Consider the following 27,423-nt stretch of genomic DNA (forward strand, 5'->3'; position numbering starts at 1 on the left):
CGAAGACCAGGGCTTGATTTTTCTGAAACTTTCAGTCCTGTGGTTAGGTTTGAAACTCTGAGAGCCCTCTTGTGTGTTGCTGTTCAAAGAAATTAGAACATCAAACAGTTTGATATTAAAACAACATTCTTGAATGGTAAAGTGGAGGAAGAAATTTACATGCAACAACCAGAAGGTTATGATGATGGCACAGGCCATGTTTGCAGATTGCTTTGAAGCTTGTATGGATTGAAGCAAGCAGCAAAATGTAGGCATGAGTGTTTAAAGTTATACATTAAGAAATCAAATTTGCGGGATAGTAGTGCTGATCCTTGTCCTCATTTTAATGAAAATTTAATCGTTTTATTTCATGTGGATGATGGATTGATATTGCGACCTGGTGAAACAGTTCATAATTACACAAAACAATTACATGAAGAGTTTGACATGGTAGTATGTGAAGTGTATTGTTATCTTGGCTTGCAAGTCCAAAGATTTAATGATTGTATGAAGATTAATCAGACTGCATATGTGAAAAGAGTGTTAGCCAGGTATCATATGACTGACGCAAAGCCAATATCATTACCAATTGAACCTGAATGGATATCTAGTAATTCACCACCATCTACTGATACCGACACTTACCGAGAAATTATTGCCAGTCTCACGTATTTAACATTGGGGTCACGTCCATATCTAGCTTATGCTGTAAATGTTGTTTCAAGAGCACAAGATTCGCCTACTGAAGCACACCTAAAATTGAATAAACGATTTCTTCACTATTTGAGGGGTACTATAAATGATGGAAAATGAACAATTGTGCTATAGAAGGTTATAGCGATACTGATTATGCAGGTGAAAAATTGACTAGACGTTCAACAAGTGGAGTTTTAATGAAGTTTTGTGGCGAACCAGTAATGTGGAAAAGTAAACTATAAAAATGTGTCGCACAATCATCAATGGAAGCTGAATTTGTTGCTGCCAATGAGGCAAGTAAATCTCTGGTATGGCTTGATCTTTTATTGAAAGAAATTGACATTGTTGAAAAGCGTTCAATTCCTACTTTACACATTGGCAATCAAAGTGCTATTAAATATATCAAAGGCGCAGGATTCTACGAATGCTTTAGGCATACTGAAACACGCTATCAGTATGTACAACAGTTAGTCAATGAGAAGAAGATCAATGTCGAGTATAATTCAACACAACATCAGGCAGCTGACATTCTTACTAAGGGCTTATTAGCAAAGAAGCTATCAAGTATGAAAACTTTGATTGGGATGGAAGAAACTAAGGAAAATAAAGACTAAGCTAAATTCTTGATTTGGTTATGAAATATGAACTTGCAGGAGAGTGTTATGTCACGCCACAAAAAGTTAAACTTGGTTCTACTTTGTTGCGCCATTTTGCCTTCTCCACAATCGAATAACGTCATTTGATTGCTACCTCGGGGCTGGATTCAAACCTTTCTAGTGCGTATTCGTTCGCAGATAGTGCTTTTGTATGTGCGTTTGCTATTAATATGTCTAAAAAGTGGCCAACAGCGACAATTATGAGATTCTTGGAGGTGTATCAAGAACGAGAATGCCTTTGGAACCACAAAAACGAATCATAAAGAGACAGAAATTTGAGAGATGTTGCATTAATTGAAATAGTAAACAGATTGTGTGAATATGTACCTGGAATTGATGTAGCTACAAGAAAATTAAAAATTCGAAGCATTCGAAATTCTTACATTAATGAACATAAAAAAGTACTGAAATCACTTATGAGTGGTGCATCTACAGACGGTATTTATAAAACCAGCCTTGCTTGGTTTGAAGCTGCAGACAGGTTCTTAAAACATGTATTCGAGACAAGAGAGACGAGAAACACTTTGGTAAGTAATATTTTACATTTATTATGTTTCCAAAACATCTTATTTAGTAATATGTACAGCCATTTAATCAGCTGAGACAGGTGACGCCATTTTGCATACTGCGCAATTACGAAGAATTTGTGGCGTCTAGTGTGAACGGTACCTCACTGCGCCACTCCAGAGTGACTTGACTTGTGGTGATACTTTCGTTGCGTGTGTGAACCCGGCTTAAAGATTCTTGATACCATCCACTGTCACTAGATCGCAGGCTTATGAAAAGATCGAACATAACTCTCTGTTTGGACAGTTCGATTCGTGTTTAAACATAGTACCAATGTGCACAGTTTCTTTGTGGGAACACCGAATAAATATGAACGACCATTAGTATCTCGCTTATCGATACATCAATATTTCGAAACTCATTTGGTTTATTGTTCCAATTCCTTCGACCATAGATACTGTAGACTGGCCTTGCTGCTTCGACCATCTATGGTCGAAGTCCAATTCTAACTTTAGCCTTATATCTCTGGATAGTAACGCGCCAATATGAGTAGCTTTCAGATTTACATTGTTTTGTTTGTCGGTAAGGAGTTTGATTGTTGCGGGGAAAACTGAAGTCGTAAGTAGCCGTATGCATGCTTTACTGTGAGGTGGCTGATGAGATACTAAATGTGAATAGATGTTGGGCCGGTAATAATTTATTTTGGGACGCAGCAATGAAACAACATGGCATATTTTATCTTACGAGGTAGCCATTGTTGTCTGCTGTGTCAGAGTTCTGTACTTCACTGTTTTGAATCTGCGACATTACCATTGCTGGTAGAATGAAGGAGATGTTACGATAGTCTAAAAAACGTGTAGCGGGTGATTGAATGATGCGACATATAAAGTAGTGAAAAATGCACGCATTACATCTCAGTATCGTTACAACGAACGAAACAAAGCATGTGCAGTATTTGGAGGCCCAGTCAGTTTTTCAGGAACCTGGGGCTGGTGATTGACCGGAAACTTCTGGCAAAAATGGTTAGTTTCCGTCCCTAATAGTTTTTCGAGAGCGCCGTAAAGCAGGCGCCTATTTGGTGCGAAGTACTTCTGTTGCTCCCGTAGTGGTTCGTATGAAATTGCGGCTGCTTCTTGCATTATTTTAAAGCAAACTCAGTAAAGTGCAGTCCCGCTTTGGAACAGACAAATTTAATGTAGAACGAATTGTCTAATATAAGTTCTGCCTCTGATTTAGCTAGGGATATAAGTGGAGAAATCCAAGTAGTGATTCATGGTTACATTCGTGTGTTCCTTGACACGATAACAGGACACGACTTGTGATTGTTGTAGAGTTCAGATCTTCACCGGACAGCGGAAATCATTAGAAATAATTTTGGACGGTTACTGTACTGTCTGTCAGCCAGAAGCCAGGAATTAATAATTTCTCGGTATTTTTGTGGGATTCTTGAAAGAATCTGGCAGAAAAAGCGATAAAGAATGCTGTTGCTACTTATCAGTCATAAATTCCTCCACGAAGGTTGCTCAAGGTGGTAGTTTCGTCATAGATATAGTTTTCTTGCGACAAGCATAAGTTGAAAGAGATGCCAATTCTATGGTAAATGGATTATTAGATCACGATTCGCAGCTTTACATCTACATCCATACCCTGCAAACGATTGTGAGGAGCATCACACATGGATCGTCCCATTGCACCAGTTATTGAAGCTTGTTCCTATTCCATTCATTTATGGAAGAGGGGAAGAATAACTACAGAAATGCGTTAATGCATGATGTAATTAATCTAACCCTGTTCTCACATTTTTACCCACGGAGTCGTACATAGCTAGTGGTGGTGTATTAGTGGAGTCGTTACTTAAAACTGGTTCTAGAAGCTTTGTTAGTAGGCTTTCTGAAGGTAGTTTGCATTTAGCATCAGGTGTTTGTCAGTTCACTTTTTCAGCATCTCTCCGACACTCTCACTTGGGTCCGATGAACCCGAGACTATTCACGCTGCCCTTCTCTATATACATTCAATATCGTTGGTTTGCCATATTTGGTCTTTAAATTCGCCACATTCCTTAATAAGCTTGTACAACTGATAGTTTTTGTGGTCTTCATGCAGCTCTTCACACTACTCTATACCGACCAAGCCTCTTCATCATTGGACAACCAGTGCAACTTAACATCCTTTTGAACATGCTTAGTATATTCACCTGTTGATCATCCTTTGTAATTTTTACCCCAACACTTGCCTATAATACTCAAAATGTGTCTTATGAACCGATCCCTTCTTTTAGTCAAGTTATGCCACAAATTTCTTATCTCCTCAGTTCTGTTCAATACCTCCTTATTGGTTACATAATGTAGCCATCTGATCTTCAGCATACTTCTGTAGCACCAAATTTCAAAACCTTCTATTATCTTCTTGTTCGAACTGTTTATTGCCCACATTTCACTTTCATACAAGGCTGCACTAGAGAGACATACTGCAGCAAAGGCTTATTAACACTTCAGCCAACATGTTATTTAACTGTCAAAATAGTAAATATACTGTCAAATAGTAAATATACTGTCAAATAGTAAATATACTGTCCAATAGTAAATATACTGTCAAATAGTAAATATACTGTCAAAACAAATATACTTTCAAAATAGACTCATCTACCACTTGTAGTGTCTTGTTTTCAAATATAGTTCACTCAGCATTATACGGTTTAATTTGACTACATTCAGTTACTCTTGTTTTGCTTTTGTTGAAGCTCATCTTATATTCTCCTTTCAAGTCACTGTCCATTCTGTTCATCTGCTCTTCCATGTCTTGTGCTGTTTGTGACAGAATTACAAAGACATCAGCAAACCTCAAAGCTTTTATTTTTTCTCCCTGAACTTTAATTCCACCTCAAAAGTTTTCTGTTGTTTCCTTCATAGCTTGCTCAATGTATAGATTGAATAGCACTGGGGATAGGCTTCAGTCTCACTCCCTTCTCAACTACTGGTTCTCTTTCATACCCCTTGACTACCAGTTTCTATAGTAGTGACTACCAGTTTCTACATCGGTTGTACAAAACCTTTCGCTTCCTGTATTTTACCTGTTATCTTCAGAATTTCAGACTGTATTCCGGGTTTGCCTCTCCGTAACTTATTGTCTAAGAAAAATCATAGGTTCAGTATTGCTTTGTGTGTTCCCACATTTCTCCGGAATCTGAACTGATCTTCCTTGAGGTTGACTTCTACCAGTTTTCTCATTCCTTCTGTAAATAATTCATGATACTATCTTGAAAAACTATCAAGCAAGGGAAAGTCCAGGTTGAAATATCAACAACTGTGGAAAGGATTGATATTGTTACTCACCATTAAGTTACTCACTGTAAAGATGATATGTTGAGCTGCAGTTAGGGACAGTCAAAAGACTCTTACACGTTAAGCTTTTGGCCAAAGCCTTCACCAGAGAAGAGAAAAACACACACACACATTCACACAAGCAAGCACACCTCACATGCACATGACTGCCATCTCTGGCTGCTCAGACCAGACTGGAACTGAAACACGCCCGAATGGATACAATAGTCCAAGTGGAGCAGGAAGGGGGAGTAATTGCAGGGTACAGGTGAAGGAAGAAGAAACAGTGCTGCCTGGTGAAGCATGCGGGGACCAGAGGTGGCAGAGGCTTTGGGGGAGGGAGGGGGGAGAAAAGGGAGTGGAAAGGAGACGAGAAGAGAAGGGGAAAAGATCGGTAGGTGCAGTGGCAGTGTGCAGTGAGGGTGGGAAGGAGCCATTGAAATTAAGCAAGTTATGTTCAGCTGTGTGTTGTGAAGCAGTATGGTCCTCTTTTGCTCTTGGCTACAGTTTGTCGGTCGCCATTCATCCTGGTAGATAGTGATACAAATATAAAATGCTAAGCAATGATTGCAGGAGAGCTGGTACATGATGCTGCTTCTTTAACGGATGGCCCATCCTCTGATGGGGTAGGATAACCTATGACATGGCTGGAATTGGAAGTGCTGCACCGGGTAGCCTTGTCTGCCATGTCTAGTTGGTGCAAACTCCACCAGGCAGTACTGTTTCCTTTTCCTCCTCCACCTGTACCCTGATGCCCCTCCCCCTTCCCTACTCCCCTATGGACTTGCTCCCGTTTGACTCGTTTCAGTTTCAGTCTGACCTGAGCAGCCAGAGATGGTGTGTGTTAGAAATACCTGTTTGTGTGAATGCGTGTGTGTTTCTCTTTTTTGATTAAGGCACAATGTCTTGCTTTTGTGAATACGTCTATGTTTCTCATTTGTGATGAAGTCTTTGACTGAAAGATTAATGCATAACAATCTTTTCGTTGTGCCTGCCTACAACTCATAGTGTGATCTTTATGGAGAGTAATAATCTGCTCTTCCCTCAGTTATTGTAACCTTGAAATTATGATTTGTTAAACTTGGAAATAGGCCTATATAAAATTAAAATTTAAAACAGTCTTGATCGCAATCATGTTAAAAAAATTTTTTATTGCAGTGAGTGACTGGTTTCGACTCTATGAAAAGTCGTATTCAAACACTGGACTGGTGGGTGGATACTGCTAGATGAGTTCCGCTGACACTCGTGTAACTGGTCATGTAGGCAGTTACATGAGCGTTCAGGGTCGACGGAACTCATCTAGCGGTGTCCATCTACCACTCTGGAGTCTGAAGATGACTCTTTCATGGAGTCAAAACCGGTCACTCACTCCAATAAAAAAATGTTTTAACAAGATTGGGTTCAAGACTGTTTTAAATTTTATTTTTGACTGCTTTTAAGAATGCTGAATATGTTTTCAAAAATTTCAAAAATCAGTAATATACAGGTATGCACCTGTCAGGACCTGCTTTCTTTAGAATTGAAATTAGTACATTCTTCTTGAAATCTGAAGGTACTTCACCTCTGTCATACACATTGCGTTCGGAGTATTGTATCTCCAAATCATCATCTATGTCCTCTTCTTATTCTATAATATTCCCTTCAAGCACATCTGCAATATATACCGTTCTATATACACCATTCACCTTAACAATTTTCTCTTCTTTGCTTAGTACTGGTTTTCCATCGGAGCTCTTGATATTCCTACAGTTGCTTTTCTCCAAATGTCTCTTTGATTTTCCTGTTGGCAGTATCCATCTTTCTCCTAGCTATATATTCTTCTGTATTCTTATGCATGTGTCCTCTAGCCATTCCTGCTTATCCATTTTGCGTTTCCTGTCAGTTTAATTTGTTAGACGATTGTATTCCCTTTTGCCTGATTCATTTGGTGCCTTTTTATATTTTATCCTTTCATTTGTTAAATCCAATATTTCATGTGATATCCAAAGATTTCTAATACGCCTTGGCTTTTTACCTATTTTATCCTTTGCCACCTTCACTATTTCTTTTCTTAAAGCTACCCATTTGTGTTCTGCTGTATTCCTTTCCCCTGTTGTAGTTAATTGTTGCCTAATATTTCCTCTGAAACTGTCAACAATGTCTGGCTTTCAACTTATCTGGGTCTCATATTCTTAACTTCCTTCCTTTTTGCAATTTCTTCACTTGTAATCTACAGTTCATAACTAATAAATTATGGTCAGAGTCCACATCCGCCCCTGGAAATGTCTTTCAGTTAAAAATGTGTTCTCAAATCTCTAGCATGCCATTATGTAAACTATCTGATACCTTCTTTCTGATGTCTCCAGGTCTTTTCTACTTACACAACCTTCTTTCACAATTCATAAACCAAGTTTACTATTGTGACGGGCGTTGACTTCATGATTGTTTTGACTATGATAATGCGTTCACTATGCTGTTCGTAGTTTCATACCCACATTCATATTGTCCTATTCTTTATTAGACCTACTCCTGCATTACCCCTATTTGATTTTGTATTTATAACACTATACTCAACTGACCCTTTCATAATGTCACCGAACTTCATTAATCTCCACTATATCTAACTGCAACCAATCCATTTCCCTTTTAAACTTTTGTAACCTACCTACCTGATTAAGGGCTTAAACATTCCCTGCTCTGACCTGTAGATTGCCAGTTTTGTTTCTTCTGATGAAAACATCCTCCTGAGTAGTCCTTGCCTGGAGGTCTGAATAGGGAACTATTGTACCTAAGGAATATTTTACACAAAAGGATGGCATCTTCATTTAGTTATGTAGTAGAGCTGTATGTCGTCAGGAAAAATAACAGTTGTAGTTTCCCCTTGTTGTCAGCCTTTTGCAGTTCAGCACAGCCAGACCATGTTGGTTGATGTTACAAGGCTACATCAGTCGTTCAGAATACAGACCCTGCAACTGCTGAAAAGGCTGATGCCTCTCTTTAGGAACCATGTGCTTGCCTGCCCTGTAATTACATACCTCTCCGTTGTGGTTGCACCTACAGCATGGCCATCTGTATCGTTGAGGCATACAAGGCCCAAGGTTTATGAGTGTAGTTTTCTTAAAAAGGCAAATGTAATAATGAGAATTCATTAAAGAAACATTGGGTTTCTACAAGTGCCAGAGTCTCTTCATGATGGGTAAAGGAATGTTGAAAAGAGTCAGAACAAGTAACAATCCAGAAATACTTTCATATTATAAACGATAGAGCCTACTGTAATATATTGAGAAAACTTAAAAATTCATAAACGTGCACATCTTGCTGAAATTAACAGATTAGACAGTAAAATCAAATTAATAAGTACCAAAAATTAACTATGACTAAGTTCTTGGCAGCTGGATTGCTTGATAATTTACAACTATCATGAACTCTCAAAGCATGACTTCAGATTTCTTCAGATGAGATCATGAACTGGGCAGAGCTCTTCCAAGCTTGGCTCAATTCTGACCTCAGTGCGAGGGTGCTGCTATTGCTGAAAGGGAGGCATGGTCTTTAGCGGCATCTCCCATACATTGTTGTGGATTGCAGCAAGCTCTCACTAATGTCTGTGGTATTGATTTGCTTTGCTGACTTTGGTGTGGCACCATGTTCTTCGGACGATACCACAACTACCATATAGAGATCATTCTTTTGTCATTTCTCCTTGAGATTTTACCATGGACCTGATGTGATATATCATCACTTTCAAACAAACATATTACCATATTGTTTGTGTTTCACTCAGTGCATTGGTGTGATTGCACTTGACCAGGTTTTTTTTTGTAATTTCAAGCTGAAGTGTTACACTAATTTTTGTCAGAACTGTTTTTGTTTATTAGAACTTTTTGAGAGTTCCTTGCCTAAACCTTGTGAAGAATTGTTTGCTTCACTACTTGGAGAAACAACATTTGGACACTAATTTTTATTCGAAACAGAAACCTTTTACAAATTCTGCTGCTTTTTACTTGCTTACTTACTTTCTTTGATACTTCTTCCCACTGTTCAAGATTCATTTTTGAATGAGCATCCTTTTAGCTGAACTGACCTCTTTCCTTAGCCGGAGACTATTTTGTCTGGGAGATTTTTTCTGCACTTACACACATGATTCTTAACAGAAGAGCTGATTCCTAAAGGGATTATATGATTCCTGAAAGTGTTGTATGTAACCTCAGTATAATAAATTGAAATAATATGTTATGACAATTTTTCAGTGTAAGTTAAAGAGCAAAATAATTTATATAAGCTGTTGTTCAAGAAAATCGTGAACTATGAATAGAAACAAACAGATAAAAACTTTTTTACAATAGCCTAAAAAGCTTTGCAGTCTTGGTGCAGCATTCACTCCTAAGCAAATGAACAACCTGTAGTGTAAGCAACATTTCAGTGTAACATTTTTCAACTTAAACACTGTAATTATTTTTTTTTTCATAGATGTTTTACCATAAAATTTCTGACTGTGGTGGTATGTTGTAGATTATTTTTTCACTGTAGTTTCATCTGTCACTGCTAATTAAGAGCACAAAGTTTTTATTTACATGAAATGTAAAATTGTGGATATGGGGCAATTATTACAGATATAATGGTAAATTAATTTCCTAAACTTTTATTCATTAGTTTTAAAATGTAAAAAGTGTTTCTGAATTGTATTCGACCCAAGGTAGACATCTATATTAAAAATATGTTAATTTTCTGTGGAATTGCCAATTGTTTTATCATTATCTGTCTTAACTGAGTAGCTAAATGCTGGCTGTAATGTCTGTTGGCCCTTGTCAGAGGTACTAAAATTTATGGAGGACATGTTATTGGAATGAGCACAAATTGATTAAAGTTAAATGCCCGCTTGCTCATATACAAAATTTCTGTGAGAATACCCTGATAGGGAATATTCATGGCTGCAACAGTTTTTTACTAAAATAATTTGAACCCCAATTACTACAATAAATTCATTTGTAGGTAGGTTCAGAAAACAATCCTGCAAGTACAGTGGTGGAATGTTACTAAATTTATTAAGGAAGCCAGCTGAAAAGCTCTGCCATTGGAAACCACTATGTATAGTTGTGTACAGTGTGTAATAAAGATCCTACATGTAACAAATGCATACATTTATCACAGGGAAGGAAAACAAGAAGAAATAGAGTAAAGTACAAAGAGAAATACAATAGACAACTACAGTTACATCACACAGTACTGTTAGATAAATTTGACTATAATCAAAAACAAAAACCAAGGCCTTCTGATGTCTGTTATTCAGGTCTAGGGAGTTGATTGGACAACTTAAAGTCAACATACTTTATGTAATATTGTATGTAAATATCGTTGTACTCATAAGTGCAGACTCAACACATGAACTGGAAATAAAAGCACACTAAGGTGCATAAGGGTTCTCAGATATTAGAGTAAGAACAGTTTGTTTGTAAATACCAGTAGGGCAATACTCATGCGAACAGATCAGCAGAATCAAACTACATTTGTCATGAGCTTGCAGAATTAGTGCCAAAAGAAGCAGGAAACTATAAACACTCTTAAAAATACTAAAAATGTGTAATCTATCCACATATAACTTACTCCCTCACATAATCCTGCAGAGGTAAACCTAAGGCAACTAAATCAGCTGAATACATTAATTGTGTTCATACTATGTGTCTGTGAAAAATGTATGTACTTATAGACTATATTGCATAGTTTTGTTCAGCACAGACACATATGCTTACAGTACAAGGAAAGTAAATAATACTCTCAAGATTACAAAGGAATTAAGGGCAATAGTTGCCAGAAGCTGTGGATTTGACTCAGTGGTAAAAGTTGAAAATCTGTGCCAGACCAGAATTTGAACACGTGTCTCCTGATATCATGTCTCAAAGAACAGACACCACGTATATAATTAAGGTTAGGAAAGCCAGTGATCTATCTAGTAGAGATGCACAGCAAGCTTGAACTCCTAAGGGAATTAGCGAGATGCTGTGAGTAATGAGAATAATTGGCAGAGGGTGCTACATCAGTAGTGTGTTGAGAATTGAGGTTTCAAGGGAGGTGTGCAAGAGTAGTTCATTGCAGTTGCAATGACCACTGTGTTCAGATGGCATAGTGGTCAGTGCGTCTGCCTAGTAAGCAGGAGACCCAGGTTCAAATCCAGTCCAGGTACAAATTTTCAACTTCCACTGTTCATTTAAATCAATGACCACTGGCAGATGATGTCTTCAATACCTTAGTGTCTTGATTCATAGTGGGTGCAGGATCAAAATTGTGTCTGTTTTTTCAGACATGTCTGAAAGAACAGATACCACACACACAAAATAATAACCTGTCATTAGGTTGTGCCAACCCCCTCCCTCCCTTTCTTCCCTTTTCTCATATATCATAGACATATCTTCAAATTAGTGGTGATTATTTACAACACTGACAAGGTTTTTCATTTGTTTAAAGGCCAATGCATTTAAGATATGAGAACTCTGCAAATTTTGAGTATTTCTTATTTGGTGCGTACTGTTTGTATATATTTGTAATGTGCATCAAGGAAAATTAATGAATCATGCCGTCCACTAAGTCTTCCCTGACCTGGGATTCTGGGTGACTTTATTCAGCTCTACCCCTTTTCCTAAACCTTAACAACCCTTGAAACTTATGACTGATTAAAACTGTGTGTCGGACCGAGACTCGAACTCGGGAGCTGGCAGAATAGAAGCTGTGAAGACGGGTCATGAGTTATGCATGGGTAGCTCAGATGGTTAGAGCACTTGCCTGCGAAAGGCAAAGGTCCTGAGTTCGAGTCTCGGTCCGGCACACAGTTTTAATCTGTCAGGAATTTTCATATCAGCACACACTCCGCTGCAGAGTGAAAATCTCATTCTTAACAATCCTTTTCCTTTGCCCCTCTTTCTTCCCCTTCAGCCCTTTTGCCAGCAGATGGAGCCACTGGCTCTAAAAGCTTGTAAGCTTTAATAAATTTAAATGTGTGTTTTCCTGCTGCTGCTTGGTCAATAGATTTTTTATCTATGCAATTACAAGCAAAATGAATGGTAACATGAGTATCGGTGTTTGCTGTGTATTTATGAATGTCAAATTAGTGTGCTGTTTACAGTGCAGATAGTGTTTGATAAATCCAAAGTTACAGGCTTCTTTTCCATTTGTGCCCCAAGATTTATTCTGATGTGTAAAAGTAGCTTTTGCTTATGGCACTGCTTTATGTGTATGAACAGGAAACTGTGCAGTGGTTTTGATTTGTTGCAAATGTTAAATTTTTATAGCTTTTTTGATAAGTTCAGATTTTTCATTTTTGTAGGTGATACTCCATAATTTCTAATGTAACCACTCAACATTGGCTTAGGGGTGAAAAATAAGTAAATGAATAAATACATAAATGTTTCACAAAGTATAATTGTCTTGATGGTCAAGTTAACATAGTGGTGGAATGGAAAGGTACATCACTTGCAGTGAATTGAAGTTAACAAACAAATAAAACAATGTGTTAATGGTTTATTGACTGATTTTCTTATTAATGTCTCATATTTTGCTTCCAGAATGAAAATACAGACCATGTTTATTGGAACTCAGTTTATTATCAGATAAATGTGGTAGATGCTGCATTCTGATTAGGAATGTCAGGTGTTTAGGTGTCCAATTTTGTGTTAAGATGTTTTATTTAATGTCATTTTCCAGATCATTGGTTTCTGAGATGGACAAAGAAAATCAAATCAATGTTGCAGCAATAAAATGTGGTATCCTTGAAATAGAGACCGAGGCAATAAAACAAGTAAGCATTCATTACTAATTACTAAAACCATAGTAAAAATTTAATTTTTAAGATAAGTGTTTGAACTGGAGAAAATTTGTGAAGTTTGGTAGCACTGATTTATTCAATCGGCAAGATGAGAGATTTGATGGATATATTGCGTGAAGTGTCACACTGAATTGGTTGCTTCAGGCTCATGCTGACCTTGAGACTGTTTGGTATTTTAAGGATTCTGATGCACATATTTGAATCTACAGTTGTTTTGAGCTTACCACGTGGAGGCAACTGATCATAACTGAGAATACAGGTAGTGTCCAAGATTGAAAATCTTTTGCATTGTTAAATTCTGTTATTTCTTAACACTTCAGGAACAGTGCCTGTGGAGAATACACCTGTAGCTTCTAATAGTTATTGAACATTCTTCTGTTCTGTCTGAATGCTTGCGGAACTGTATCTCCAGACTCAGAAGTAATTTTTTCTCAGTTTTCCATTACATACAGCAATACTGTAATTCACATGGAAATGGGAAGTCCTGGTGGAATACAACTAATGGGAAGAGTAAAGCAAATAAATGAGGCATTGAATTACTGATAGGCACATAAACAAGACTGAGAATGTTCCTAAATTTTCACAGCTGCATTGTCCCATCCAGTTACGTTGCGCTAGCTCTGTAGCTCAACTGGTGTGAGCGTCTGTGTGGGGAAGCAAGGGCGAGGATAGAAAGAAGGCAAGGAGCAGGAGGGAGAGTTGGGGAAAATGTAGCTGCAGGCAGGGAATGGGAGACAGAAGATGAGTTGGATAGGAGTATGGCACCAAAGAGGTTGCTCTAGAACTGGCAGGTGGGGCTGTGTGTAGCACACAATGACTTGGAGGAGTGAATTGGTATGGAGGGATTTATCACAGGAAGAGGGAGACTGCACTTACTGTCAAAAGTACGATCAAATGGGGTATGAAGTGAAATTTGTGACTGAACTGAGGATTTGATGGTAGTGATAATGGAGCATGTTATCTTGGATAGAGAGTCATCATCAGATGTCGAAATAACTTTGTATGTGCCCTAGGGAAGTGTGGTGGAGCCCTTTCTATTCTGGTTATATATTAAAGACCTTGTGACAATATTGATAGTAAAGAATTTTTGCAGATGATGCAGTTATCTATAATGAAGTGCTGTCTGAAGGAAGATGCATAAATATTCAGTCAGATATTGGCAAGATTTCAGTGTGGTGCAGGGATTAGCAACTTGCTTTGAATGTTCAGAAACGTAAAATTATGCACTTCACAAAATATTAATATTCTATGACTGTAATATTGATGAGTGACTGTTTGAATTGGCCAGTTCACATAAACACCAGGGCGTAACACTTTGTAGTAATACAAAATGGTATGCTCACATAGGTAATGCAGATGATTGTCTTCAGTTTATTAATAGAACACAGGGGAAACGCAATCAATCTACAAAGGATATTGTTCACAAATCACTCATGCGACCCATTCTAGAATACTGCTCCAGTGTGTGGGGTCCGTAACAGATTGGACTAACAGGGGACATTGAATGTATACAAAGGAGAGCAATGGTCACTGTTTTATTTGACCTGTGGTAGAGTGTCACAGAGACGCTGCAGGAACAGAATGGGCAGACTCCGGAAAAAAGATGTAAACTGTCCCAAGAAAGCCTGTTTACAAACTTTCAAGAACTGGCTTGAGATGATGATTCTAGGAAGATACTACAATCCCATACGTATTGCTCACATAGGTATAGTGTTAGTGGTGGTTTCATTCTTGTGGACAGCTGATTAGTGTTTATGGTTCACAACATGATTGCATTCACAAGTTACCCTGCTGCTGCTGATAGAATAAGATAGTGTGTATGTGTGTGTGTGGGTGGGTGGTGGGGTGGTATGGGTACTGAAAGGTGAGGTTACCATCTGACTGGGCTGGAGTTGGAGGTGCTGGGTGCTGGAGGGGTGCATTCGAGAGGTTGGCCTCTGGGTCTTCCATGGGTATCACCCATCTGGCAAGGGGTTGGGAGTAGTCGTAGTATAGGGATGGCCTAGGATATATCATAGATGGTATACATAGCAGAATATTGCATTGGGAGGTGTGTGTGTGTGTGTGAAAGGTCGTGGGTAGGATGTTTCTCATTTCTGGGCATAATGATAAGTAGTAGAAGTGCTGCAAACTAAGATATGGTAAAACAAAGGAAAGCCCAGGTTGGAATATCAACAATTATGAAGAAGGATAAATTGCTACTCACTGTAAAGAAGACACATTGAGTTGCAGACAGAAACACAGGAGAGATTGGTACACACTAAGCTTTCGGTCAAAGCCTTCTTCAAAAAAGAAAGGAAAAAAAAAACAAAAAAAACACACACACACACATTCATGAAAGATGGCACACATCACACAGACATGACTGCTATCTCTGGCTGCTCTAGCCAGACTGCAACTATTGTATTGAACAAAAGAAGCAATCCGGAGTGGGGTAGCAAAGGGAGAGGGATAGCATAGTGTGGGTGAGGGGATAGAAGCACCCTGTCTGGCAGAACTTGCAGGGAATAGAAGGCTATAGAATAAGGCTACCAGGGGCAGTGTTGTGAAGCTGTGAGGGTGGAGGTGGAGGAGTAGAAAAGGAGAGGAGCAGAGAGGAGAAAAGAATGATAAATGCGTTGGTAGAGAGAGGCACATAATGAGGGTGAGGAGGTATGAATTGGGAGGAGGTTATAGGACTGAGGGAGCGGTAAGTGTTTAGTGGAGAATGGGGACAGTAGGTTATCATATATTCAGGGCGGGATAATTTTGAAACCAGAGAATGTGTTGTAAGGACACCCCCTATCTTTGTAGCTCTGAGACCAGATAATGAGGATTCATCAGTGAATCTGAACCAGACCAGCAGTTTTGGGTTTAAGGAGGCTAGATAGACTTCCTCTAGACAGCCCATAAAAAGGTTGACATAAGAGGGTGGCCATGGGTGTGCTGCAGATTTATTTAAATTGCTGGAGTGATGGCAGGCTGGGGAAGGCAGGAACAGAGACAGAAGGCAGAAGGCTCTCTGTTCTGCTGCTGTAAACCATGTAACCAAGAGTGTGTCTGCTCTGTGTCAAAACTGAAAACAAAGAGAGAGACTTCACTGTCCTCTGCTCCCCAGAACAGAACCAGTAGCAACCACATGACTCCTTTCTCATGCCTCTCTGTTGGCTGGTTGGTGATGTGGGTTCTTAAGTTCATCTGAAGAGGGCTGAAAGCATACCCTGCTTCTGCCCGTAAGAGCCAGGTGAGGTGATTGCAAGTCTTCTAAGGCTCTGTCAAACTCTGACTCTAATATCAGACCCTCACTATGTCTCCCAGATCAACTCCTGTTTCATCTTCTATCACATCGACAGTTCCTCTCCCCCATAGAGATTGTCAGTGTGCTGGTTTCCACTTGTTTACTCTCTCTAATCTGTGTTTAACAGTGTAATCCCTTTTGCATTCAGTAATGTGGATGCATTTATTTTTAATTTCACTGAAGATTGATTTTTAATTTGCTATATGCTGAATCTGTTTTTCTGATGACCACTTGTTTTTCCATTTCTTAACTTATTCCTGCAGCCATTTTGCTTTAGCTTCCTTGAACTTCTTGTTGATTTTATTCCCAAGTGACTTACGTTGCTGTATTCCTGTCTTTCCTGGACATTTTTTACTACCTTCTTTTGTTGATCAATTGAAGTGTTTCTTCTGTTACCCAACATTTCTTTGCAGTTAACCATCCCTGTACCTGTATTTGTCCATCAAACTTCTGCGACAGCTCTTTCCAGAGTTGTCAGTTCCTCTTTAACTGAACTGCCTACTGTAGTACTCATTATTGCAGTATCTACCGCCTCAGTGAACGTCAAATCCATTTCAGCATTCCTCAGTACTTCAGTATTCCACTTCTTTTCACTTTGATTCTTTCTGGCAATTCTTTTATACTCTAGCCTACCCTTTGTTATTACTAAATTGTGATCTGAATCCTTCTCTGCTTCTGTGTATGCCCACAATCCATTATCTGATTTTGGAATAGCTGTCTCATCATGATATAATCCAGTTGATATCTTCCCATGTTTCCAAGATTTTCCCAAGTACATCTTCTTACCTCATGTTTATTGAACAATGTTTTTGTTGTTACTTGCTGAAATGTAATGCAGAACTCAAGAAATCTTTCTCCTCTCTCATTTCTACTATTGAGCCCATAACTTTTGTCTCCCATTCCTTCCCCTACTACAGTATTCCGATCCTCCTCATACTGAGTTACGTGTCGAATGTCCTTAATTTCCTTTCTCTGTTTTTTCTCTTTCTGATCATGTTATTGGCATGTATGCCTGAGCAATCGTTGTTTTGTTGATTCTGGAGACAATAATCTTATTATTCATATGTTATTTGTAAGTCACACTGCCATACCTTCCTATTCATTAAAAATCATCATACCATTTGCCACTGCTGTTAATGTTACCCTTTATTCACGTGGCCAGAAATCCTTATTTTCTTTCCACTTCATTTCGTTGCCCCACATTGTATCTAAGACTGAACCTTTGCATTTCCCATTTCAGATTTTCTACTTTCCCTACTACATTCAGGCATCTACAAATGGAAAAGTCCAGGTGGGAATATCAAGAATATTACAAAAAGTAGAGATTGCTACCCACCATAAAGATGACACATTGAGTTGCAGACAAGCACAAGGAAAAGACTGTTACACATAAAGCTTTTAGCCAAAACCTTCTTCAGAAACATCACTATGGGCAGATCATTTTTTCCCATGTCTGCTTGTGTGTATGTGTGTGTGTCTTCCTTTCTTTTCTTAATAAGACTTTGGCCAAAAGCTTATTGTTTAACAGTCTTTGCGTTGTGCCCATCTGCAACTCGGCATGTCATCTTTAGGTGAGTAGCAAATTATCCTTTCATAATATTGTTGACATTTAGACTTCTGACATTCCTGGGGCTGACTCATTGAATATTACCCTTCCGCTTCTTATTCAGGCTGTTTGTCATTGTCACCTCCCTCTTGACAGGTCCTTCCAGAGGTCTTAATGTGGAATCTGTTGCCAGTAGAGAGGTCATCATGATACATTTTTTCAGCTAAAGGCCGCAAGGCCTCTGGATACAAATTACATATCTTTAATTGAATGATTTCGATTCCACTGCCTTCTGTATCTCCATGCTGTTGTTCATTGCTGATTATTTCACATTTAGGTGTATATTCCCATGCCAAGTGCAAGCGGGTGCCCAGAACCACTGTCTACTTCTCTTCCATCATTGGTGGATGATTTTTATTTAAAATTTAAGCAGTGACTGGAAGTGAATTCAGGACATTTAGATTAGTAGTCAAAGATGCTACTCGTAGACCATGGAATCTGTTCTTGAACAAAACTGACAACATTCACTCTTGTGGGGAGGGAAGTAGAAGTGGGGGGGGCGGCATATATTGTCAGAATCACTCTCACATATGTTTCTAAATCTGTTACTGAGGTACAGCCCTCAAAGAATATGTACAATAAATCTTTCCTCTGTGATTTTATTTCTATTTTTGTGTGGATATAGTCGCTCCCATTTCTTTATACAAAAGGTGTTAAAAAAGTTTTGCACAGTCATCTCAATTTTTTTTTATTTTTACAGGAGGAGAATGACTTTTTTTTATGAACATACTTGGAACATTTAGCTATACATCGAGCCTACTTGATGTTGCCTATGTTAGCTGTGATGCATCTGGCCCAATGTTCTTTCCATGATGTAAATGCACTTTGGTAAAATTATGGGGATTGATTTTTACACCATCGCGTGACACAGGAATAAGGTCTTTCTCACTATCAAATGTTTTCTTCCATGCAGGTGGGCCTTCAGATGACCAGAGAGGTAAAAATCAGACGGAGCCAAGCCCGGACAGTAGGGAGGTCGAACAATTTTCCAATCCATTTTCCTGATTTTCTTCTGCATCATAAGGGCTGTATGGGGTTTGGCATTGTCATGGTGTAGTCTGATGATCTGACCCTGAAGTTGTGGTCTGTGGGTCTTGACAGCATGTCGCAGCTTGTCCAGTGACAAAGAGGAACGGTCCCGGCCAATTGTGGAGCCAGGTTCCAAAATGTCAATGAAATTGACACCACATTGATCCCAGAAGAAGGAGGCCATCACCTTTCGGCCTGCTGTTCTTGAAAGTCTTGGTTTCTTCTTCCGAGGGGAACCCGGATGAGGCCACTTCATGGATTGGGTTTTGCTCTCAGGTTTGGACAAAAACAACCATGTTTCATCCTGGGTAATGACACTGTCAAAACACTGTTTCCACTCTTCAGTAAAGGTCTTCATGAGACCCTCGCATGCATTCTTCCTCATCTTTTTCATTTCTCTTGTCAATAATGTAGGCACCCAACGTGCACAGGTTTTTCTGTACCATAGTGACTGTACCAGTGACACCACACTTCATTATGGCTCACCTGTAAATAAAAGAAAATACTTTTATATACCAACTTACAGCTAAATGTTCCAAGCATTTTCACAAAAAATTCATTCTCCTCCTGAAAAAAAAATAGAGGCAACTGTGCAAATCTTTTTGAACACCCTTTGTATTATGCCGAAATAGTGTAATAATAGATTGTACTCATCTGAGGATATTTGTTCAGTTTCTCTGACTTCTAGAAGGTGTCGCGTTATGCATCACCTACTCTCAGGGCACCAATAATGTTGCTTGAGAATTTGGTTATGGGTTCAGAAGTTGTAACCTCTGCTTCATTCTGCACCAACCACAGCCATTTTTGTGTGAGCTGTTGGAGGATTATTTAGTACAATGTATAACAGTCGATCTTTGCTATCTAAGTAAGGGAGACAACAGGGATGAACTAAAACATTCCTTATGCTAAATTTTTTGTGTGACATAGTTCAACTTTAGACTCCAAATATAATGTTGTCTTTGTTTACATATTGTTGAAGTGGTAACAAGTTCTGTCAGGTCAGGAAAAAAGTCCTTATTGTGTTGTGAGATCCCCCCCCCCCCCCCCCTCCCCGTTCATCCTCCCACCAGTATTATCTTCCTGGAATTCTCAGGGACTTTTTCTTTCTTTTTTTCCAAGTTTTGAGTAGCTACTCAGAAGGGAGAACTTTATACATTTGACTGTGCTTATTTGCTGCTTTCTTATTCATTTTGACTGTACCTAATAGCATATTAATTTTAAGGTGATACTACAGGGAAATATGTTTATTGTATAACTAAACAAAGCTTTTTTTTATATCTTTTTCACAGAAGTTTTATAATTTCTGTACTGTCTGAACCTGGGTCTTAGGGGGAGGGGGAGGGTAGTGGCCGTCTGTGAAAGCTTTTGTGAGACATTCAGCTTGCTGGACAAGAGAGTTCTTGTCACTGCAGAGGCACTGTCCCCAGATGGGATAGATATTTTGATGTGGAAGGGGTGGCAGCTGTCAAAAAGCAGGTACTGTTGGTTGTTGGTTGGTTGGTTTAGTGTGGTCAGATGTGTTGATGGAGCCATCAGAGAGGAGGAGGTCAACATCCAGGAAGATGGCTCATGAATGGAAGAGAAGGTATTGAGGTTTTGGAGAAATGACAATAGGATGTCCTTGCCCTGAGTTCAGATCATGAAGATATCATCTATGAATCTGAACCAAAGCAGGGATTTGGGGCTTAGAGAGCTTAGGAAGACTTCCTTTAGATGGCCCATAAACAGGTTGTCACAGAAGGATGCCATGCAGGTGTCCATGGCTGTGCTGTTTATTTGTTTGTATACTTTCCTTTCAATGGAGAAGTAGTTGTGTGTTAGGATAAAGTTAACAAGGTGTATGAGGAATGAGGTTGTGGGCTTGGAATCTGAAGGAAGTTGGGAGAGGTAGTGTTCAATAGGGGCAAGACCATGGGCATGAGGCATGTTGATGTGTAGGGAAGTGTCATCAACAATGACGAGTAGGGATCCAGGGGATATAGGGATGGTGGAGAGTCAGTGAAGGAAGGGGTTGGTATCTTTGATGTGGGAGGCTAGATTTTGGGTAATTGGTAAGAGGTGTCGGTCAATGAGGGCCAGAATTCCATCATTAGGGGCACAATTACCAACTATGGTGGGGCACCCAGGATTGTTTTATTTGTGGATTTTGGGGAGCATGTAGAAGTTGGGTGTTTGGGGTGTCATAGGGGTAAGAAGGGAAATTGATTCAGGGGAGAGGTACTGGGAAGGACTTAAGGCTTTAAGCGGGGACTGGAGGTTATCTTGGAGGTCTGGAATGGGATCACTCTGGCCAAGTTTATAGCTGGAGGTGTCAAATAATTGGCAGAGGCCTTCAGCCAGGTAGTCAGTATGATTTATAATGACAGTGGAGGAACCATTCTCCACAGGTGGGATGATCAGGTGAGGATCTGTTTTGAGGCTGTGTATGGCTGTTCTTTCTTCTGCCAAAAGGTTTCTGTTCTTAGGAGAGGACTTGGGGAAGGTTGGTGAGGCCACGTTGGAGCTAAGAAATTCCTGGAAGGTGTCCAGAGGGTGGTTATATGGGGAGGGGAGAGGACCACAGGTGGATGGTGCACTGGGAGATGCATGGTTCAGTGGCAGTATAAGTTTAGCCTTGGTTGGAGGGATTGATGGCAAAGAAGTGTTTCCATTGGAGGGATCGAGAGCAGGAGAGTAGGTCTTTGACAAATCCAACATGGTTAAATTTGGGTATAGCGCTGAAGGCGAGGCTTTTGATAGGATTGAAACTTCTTTGGGGTTGAGGATTTTGGTGGAAAGGTTATAAACAGTGTTCCGGGTTTGTTTTGGCTGTTAATTTCCCATGTCATATCCCTATACCACTCCCAATCCTCCCACCACTCCCAAAAACCAGATATGAAGGAAATCCCCCTTCATTGCTCAGTACCTACCTGGTCTAGAACAACTTGACCACATCCTTTGTCAGGACTGTAATTATCCATCATTATGCCCATAAATGAGGGACATCCTGCACAGGATTCTTGCCATCCCTCCTATAGTAGTGTTTCATCGCTGACCCAACCTCTACAACATATTATATGCCTATGGAAGACCCAGTTGCAAGACCTACCTAATCTTCCCATCCAGCAGTTCTGATTCCAGTCCTGTCAAAGGCTTATCCTAGCGCATCAGAAACCTGTAAAAGCAGCTAAGTCATATACCAGCTCTACTACAATCACAGCACAGCTTTTTATATTGGTATGACTACCAACTGGCTATCCACCAGGATGAATGGCCACCACTAAACTGTGGCCTAGAGCAGAGTGGTCAACCCTGTGGCACAACATGCAGCTGGGCATAAAATGCTTGATTTCAATGACTGCTTCACAGCCTGAGCTATGTGCATGCTTCCCTCCATCAAAAGCTTTTCTGATGTGTTCAGATGGAACTTATCCTTATAACATGTTCTCTACTATAAACTACAAAATTACTGTCCCCACACCCTCCACCCTACAGTTTCCACCCCAGCTGTCCTGTCACCTTCTCCCATTTCACGTCCCCTCACCCTCATTGTGCCGCATTCTGTACCAATGCAACCACTGGTCTTTTTTTCTACTCTGCTCCTCTCCTTTTCTGGTCCCTGTTACATCCTCCCAGCCCCCCACCCCACCCCTTCCCCCCTACTCTGCCACAGCTTCCTAACGCTGCATTTGGCAGCCTTATCCTGCCACCTTCTAGAGTAGATAGAGATAACAGAAGAGGAGAGAAGTAAAAATTGTGGGTGCATTGATGGAACAGAAGGCTGTGTAATGCTGGAGTGGGAAAGGAAGAGGGGGTAGGTGCGTGAAGGACAGTTATGGGAACGTAGGATATATTGCAGGGAGAGTTCCCACCTGCGTAGTTCAGGCTGATGTTGATGGGAATGATCCAGATGCACAGGTTGTGAAGCAGTCATTAAAGTGAAGAATGTTCTGATGGGCAGCATGCAATTGAGTGGTCCAGCTGTTCCTTGGCCACAGTTTGTTGGTGGCCATTTGTGGTAACAGGCAGCTTTTTGGTTATCATGCTCACATAGAACGCAACACAATGTTTGCAGCTTGGCTTGTAGATCACGAATGCTTCTTTCACAGGTAGCTCTTCCTCTGATGGGATAGGTGATGTTTGCGACTGGACTGGAGTCTGTGGTGGTGGTGGGGCGGCGGCGGGGGGGGATGTTCCAGACAGGTCGTGTATGTAGACCTGTTGGACAGATATGAGCCATGAGACGAAGGGTAGGGGGGAGGCTTGGAGGATATTGTGTAGGTTCGGTGGGTGATGGAATACCACTGTGGGAGGGATGGGAAGGATAGCGGGCAGGGCATTTTTCATTTCAGGGCACAATGAGAGGTAGTTGCAACTGTGGTGGAGAATGTGATTCAGTTTTTACAGTCCTGGGTGGTACTGCTCCTCATTGTTCGGATAGTGAGACTTTGGGCATTGGTGGGTGACTGGTGAGATAAGGTGTGGGAGATCTTTTTCTGTACAAGATTGGGAGGGTAATATTGGTCTGTTAAGGTCTCAGTATATTTCAGGAGGGATGCCCATCACTACAGATGGGACAGCCATCGGTGGGTAGGCTCTATGGAAAAGACTTCTGGAATAGGTGGCAGATGTTAAAGTGGAGGTATTGATGGTGGTTGGTAAATTTGATATGGATGGAGGTTCTGATGTAGCTATCTTTATGGTGGAGCAAGGTTACTTGTTGGGTTGAGGAGGACCAGGTGAAGCAAATGGGAGAGAAGATGTTAAGGTACTGAAGGAATGTGAATAGTATATCCTCACCGTCAATCCAGATCACGAAGATATCATCAGTGAAACTGAACCTGGTGGGAGGTTTGGGATTCTGGGTGGTTAGGAAGGATTCCTCTAGATAGCGCATGAATGAGTTGGCGTAGGATGGTGCATGCAGGTACCCATTGCCATACCAGGGATTTTTTTTTTTTTTTTTTTTTTTTTTTTTTTTTTTTTTTTTTTTTTTTTTTTGTGGCTGATGCCCTCAAAGGTGAAGTAATTGTGGGTGAGGATATAGTTGGTCATGGTGACCAGGAAGGTGGTTGTACAGGTTGTATATATCCTGGGATAGCTGAGAAATCTAGGAAAAACTTGGGAATTTTTTCATCAGGGAGAAATCCAGGGAAACTTTGGGAATTTTGTAGAATTCCAGGAATTTTTCGTTGTTTTATTTTTGGTTAAATGTTTGTAATTTGACTTTTAATAACTGATACTCCATCAGAGAATTTTACTTTAGGCCATATGCTGAATAATACTGCAGCAATAAAACATAAAACGAGAGAATGACACCAAACACCAAAATAAAACTGTAGTTGCAAAGAAAATACGCCATTTACAACGACAAAACACAGTGCACACACAAGCATCTGCTGACAGCTAAATGTGTCAAAGACTATACAATACTTGGTAACAGAAACAATATGCTTTCAATGCATCTTTCTCGTGGGCCTTGTTTAGATGAGAGCGATGATACAACTGTTTACATTTGTAACAGGTCATGGGTAAATAATATAAATGGTGTTTTGAGGAGTGTTACTTCCAAAGGAAATATTGTTTTACACAAGATTAATTATGTTATTTGCGAGAATGTGCGATGAATATCTTAAGTCACAGTGCATTAGACACTCTTCAAAACTTAACACTGAGAACCAGCCACTTGAAAAAAATTTGGGCCCAGAACACCAGCCATTTATGCCCTTACTTAAAATTTTACTCTCACATTTGCATTTGATATATCTTAAAGGGTAACGTACACTAAAAAGACCAGGTTCCAATGTTAGATTTTCATGTTTGTGTTAGTCCTTTCATAGATTACAAATTATGCAGTAATTATGGCAGAAAGTATAATTATCCTTCAAAGAAAAGTGCTAGATGAATTCTTGAGCAATTTCACATGTAATTGGCTTTTCTGTGAAACTGTTGAAGTGCTGGATGGAACTTGGGTACAGCCAGGTAACCCAAGAAATGTTCAGTTCACAGCATTGAAATTTGTAATAGTGCTTGTCAGAAATATCCAGCTTCTGCAATTTAAGCTGTGCTCTTAGGATCCTGCCTAACTGCACCCTTGGAACGAAACAGCAAAATATTTTTGATGACCAATGTTATATGTGAAAGCTTAGCTTTTCCTGAAGCTATACTGATGTATATTAATTTAAACCATTAACTTTTCCTATTTGTGTGTTCGTGCTGCTTAACAATGATGCTGCTGTTGGCTGACTACACCACTTGTCCTGTGCTCTGAATATTTGTTGTCACTGGCTGGCGAGATCATGTGATATGATTGGCTGACAGAAATGCGTCGCAATCTTGATTTCAGTGCTTTGGAATCTGCCGTGGTGTATTTGATGGAATTGGTGTTTATACTTATGTAATATGAAATTTTGCAATATAAAAATATTTCTGTGCATCAAAGGTATTTTCAAAATGTGTTGCTTTTAGCTGCGTTTCTTTTCCTGAAGAGCTGGGAATTTCTATGCCGGTGTATAAAACCTTCAGCAATCAATGATTGACAAGTTTTACAGCCCCAAGAGAAAGTATATTGTCACTTGTCATGGAAGAAGTGTGCTATCACTAGGGGTATATTGTATTTTCACCTATGAAAAAGTGTGTTTTCACCTGAGAAAAGTATATTTTTAACTGAGAAATCTGGGTATTTTTTTATTGTCCGTGTATACACCCTGTTTGGCATTGGGAAAGGCAGTGATCAGTAGCAGCGGAGCTATTGCAATTGGGATGTTAGTGTAAAGGTAAGCAGCATCAATAGTGGCGAGCAGGGCACTGTGTGGTAGAGGAACAGGAATTGTGGAGAGCTGGTGGAGGAAATGGTTGGTGTCTTTGATGTAGGAGGACAGGTTGTGGGTAATAGGCTGAAACAGGGTTCATACATTTCTTAAAAGTGCTTAAAAGTACTTAACTTACTTTTTATAATGTGCAATAAAAGTCCTTAAAAGGGCTTTTAAACTTGCAATCCTTCCAGGTCCTTATTTTTGTCTCTGCAGTTAAATTCAAACTTAAAAATTAATTAACTTGCCAAAGCTAAAAAGGTGAAAAAAAAAGGCTGTGTGTATGTGTCAAAGGCCAAAGCAGTTATGAGGCTTGCTCAGCTGCATGATGTGTAGGGTGGGATGGGTGAAGCTATTCCTGCCTCAGGCATGGAGAATGGGTGGTCGGGGGTGGTGTGTGGGGGTGGTGGTGGTATGATTACACACACTGCTGACAGCTGACACTGTTTGCTGCATATGAACTCATTACTGCAGTGACTGCAGTGGGAGATACTGTATGTTGGCAGCAATGGCAAGAGGTGCAGAAACCTTAACCAAATAGTATGCCTGTGACAAGAAAATATCTGGGGCAAAGTATCAATCTGCGACTTATCGCCCATTCCTGCTTGTGTGGTAGAAACACTGCTTTGGTAGAAACACTGCAGAGTAAAGTTGTGATTAAAATTCCCGGAAAATGTGTGTTTAGCCAACTGTGTCTGCGACAAGATGATACAGTGACGATGGCAGAATCGGCATTAAAGTTCCATTTGAAAGGTAAGCGTTATTTCATGTTATATGTAACTTGATTAGAATAACTTGACGTGCTTAAATGGTAATACACTTCATTTGTACTTACTTGGATAATAACTGACATTTAGTATTTGAGGAAGTGAGCGTTAAAATTTATCGGAAAGCTGAGGTATTAATGAAACAAATGATTAATGATAAAACAAACGGTAAAAGATTAGTGTGCAATCACGATTGCTCGAAATTGTGAAAATTTGGAAAGATGATTTCCTTTACAATCAAATAGTAACAATAGTAGTAACAAAGATAAAGGCAAATCACTTGGGCACTGCACTTAATGGCATGCCACAGCTGCAAATAATATAAGTTTTTAAAGAATTTGCCTTGTTTCTGTTTAGTTAATAATGTTGAATTTTATTATAGTGCTACTACATTGAAGTTCTAATCTATTTCTGCATGTTTATTTTATTCTTGACGTCACTACAGTATTGAGTGAATGCAGCTGTTATCGGTAAAGAAAAAGTGCTTAAAAGTTCTTAATTTTTATTTTGTAATTACGAACCCTATGAAAGTGTTTGTGTGTAAGAACAGAGATTCTCTCAATGGAAGCACAGTAACCAGCCACAATGGAGCATCCTGGGTGGTTGTGTTTGTGGACTTTAGATAGTATGTAGAAGACAGGGAAGTGGAGAATGGTACAGGTGAGGAGAGATATAACCTCTGGGTAGAGATTCTGGAGTGGGCCTAAGGATTTGAGGAGAATCTGGACATCTTGTTGGCTTTTTGGAGTGGGGTCACTGTGGCTTGGTTTGTAGGTGGATGAATCTGACAGCTGGCAGAGTTCTTGTGATGGTTAATTCTTGTCATTCAAAACTACAGTGGTGGAGCCTTTGTTGGGAGGTAGGATTTTAAGGTCAGGATTCATTTTTACGTGGTGGACTGCAGTTCTTTGTGCAGATGTAACGTTAGCTTGGATTTTGGGGAGTTTGGGGAATGATGGCGAGGCAAAGTTTGAGGTTAAAAAATTCAAGGAAGTTAACAGGA

General features: G+C 39.7%; 2 protein-coding genes across 5 annotated transcripts in view; both read left to right on the forward strand.

Moving 5' to 3' along the window:
* The first annotated feature begins 426 nt into the window (after nt 1-426).
* On the forward strand, nt 427-792 carry LOC126335991 (uncharacterized). The gene has a single exon (XM_049999467.1). It carries the CDS (start codon nt 427-429, stop codon nt 790-792), a length of 366 nt encoding a protein of 121 aa, XP_049855424.1.
* Nucleotides 793-2,369: 1,577 nt separating this feature from the next.
* Nucleotides 2,370-27,423, forward strand: part of LOC126335145 (uncharacterized) — a 174,647-nt gene continuing 149,593 nt past the window's right edge. Inside the window, exons 1-2 of one of the 4 annotated variants that reach the window (XM_049998106.1) lie at nt 2,370-2,456; nt 12,830-12,923. In XM_049998106.1, coding sequence (XP_049854063.1) covers nt 12,846-12,923 — 78 coding nt within the window. In that variant the 5' untranslated portion in view covers nt 2,370-2,456; nt 12,830-12,845. Of the gene's footprint in view, nt 2,457-2,677; nt 2,861-12,829; nt 12,924-27,423 lie in introns of those variants that run through there. The other 3 variants (XM_049998107.1, XM_049998108.1, XM_049998105.1) reach the window with 3 other exon arrangements.

This window comes from Schistocerca gregaria, chromosome 2, assembly GCF_023897955.1.
Source record: "Schistocerca gregaria isolate iqSchGreg1 chromosome 2, iqSchGreg1.2, whole genome shotgun sequence".
In the NCBI taxonomy this organism is placed as follows: Eukaryota; Metazoa; Arthropoda; class Insecta; order Orthoptera; family Acrididae; genus Schistocerca; species Schistocerca gregaria.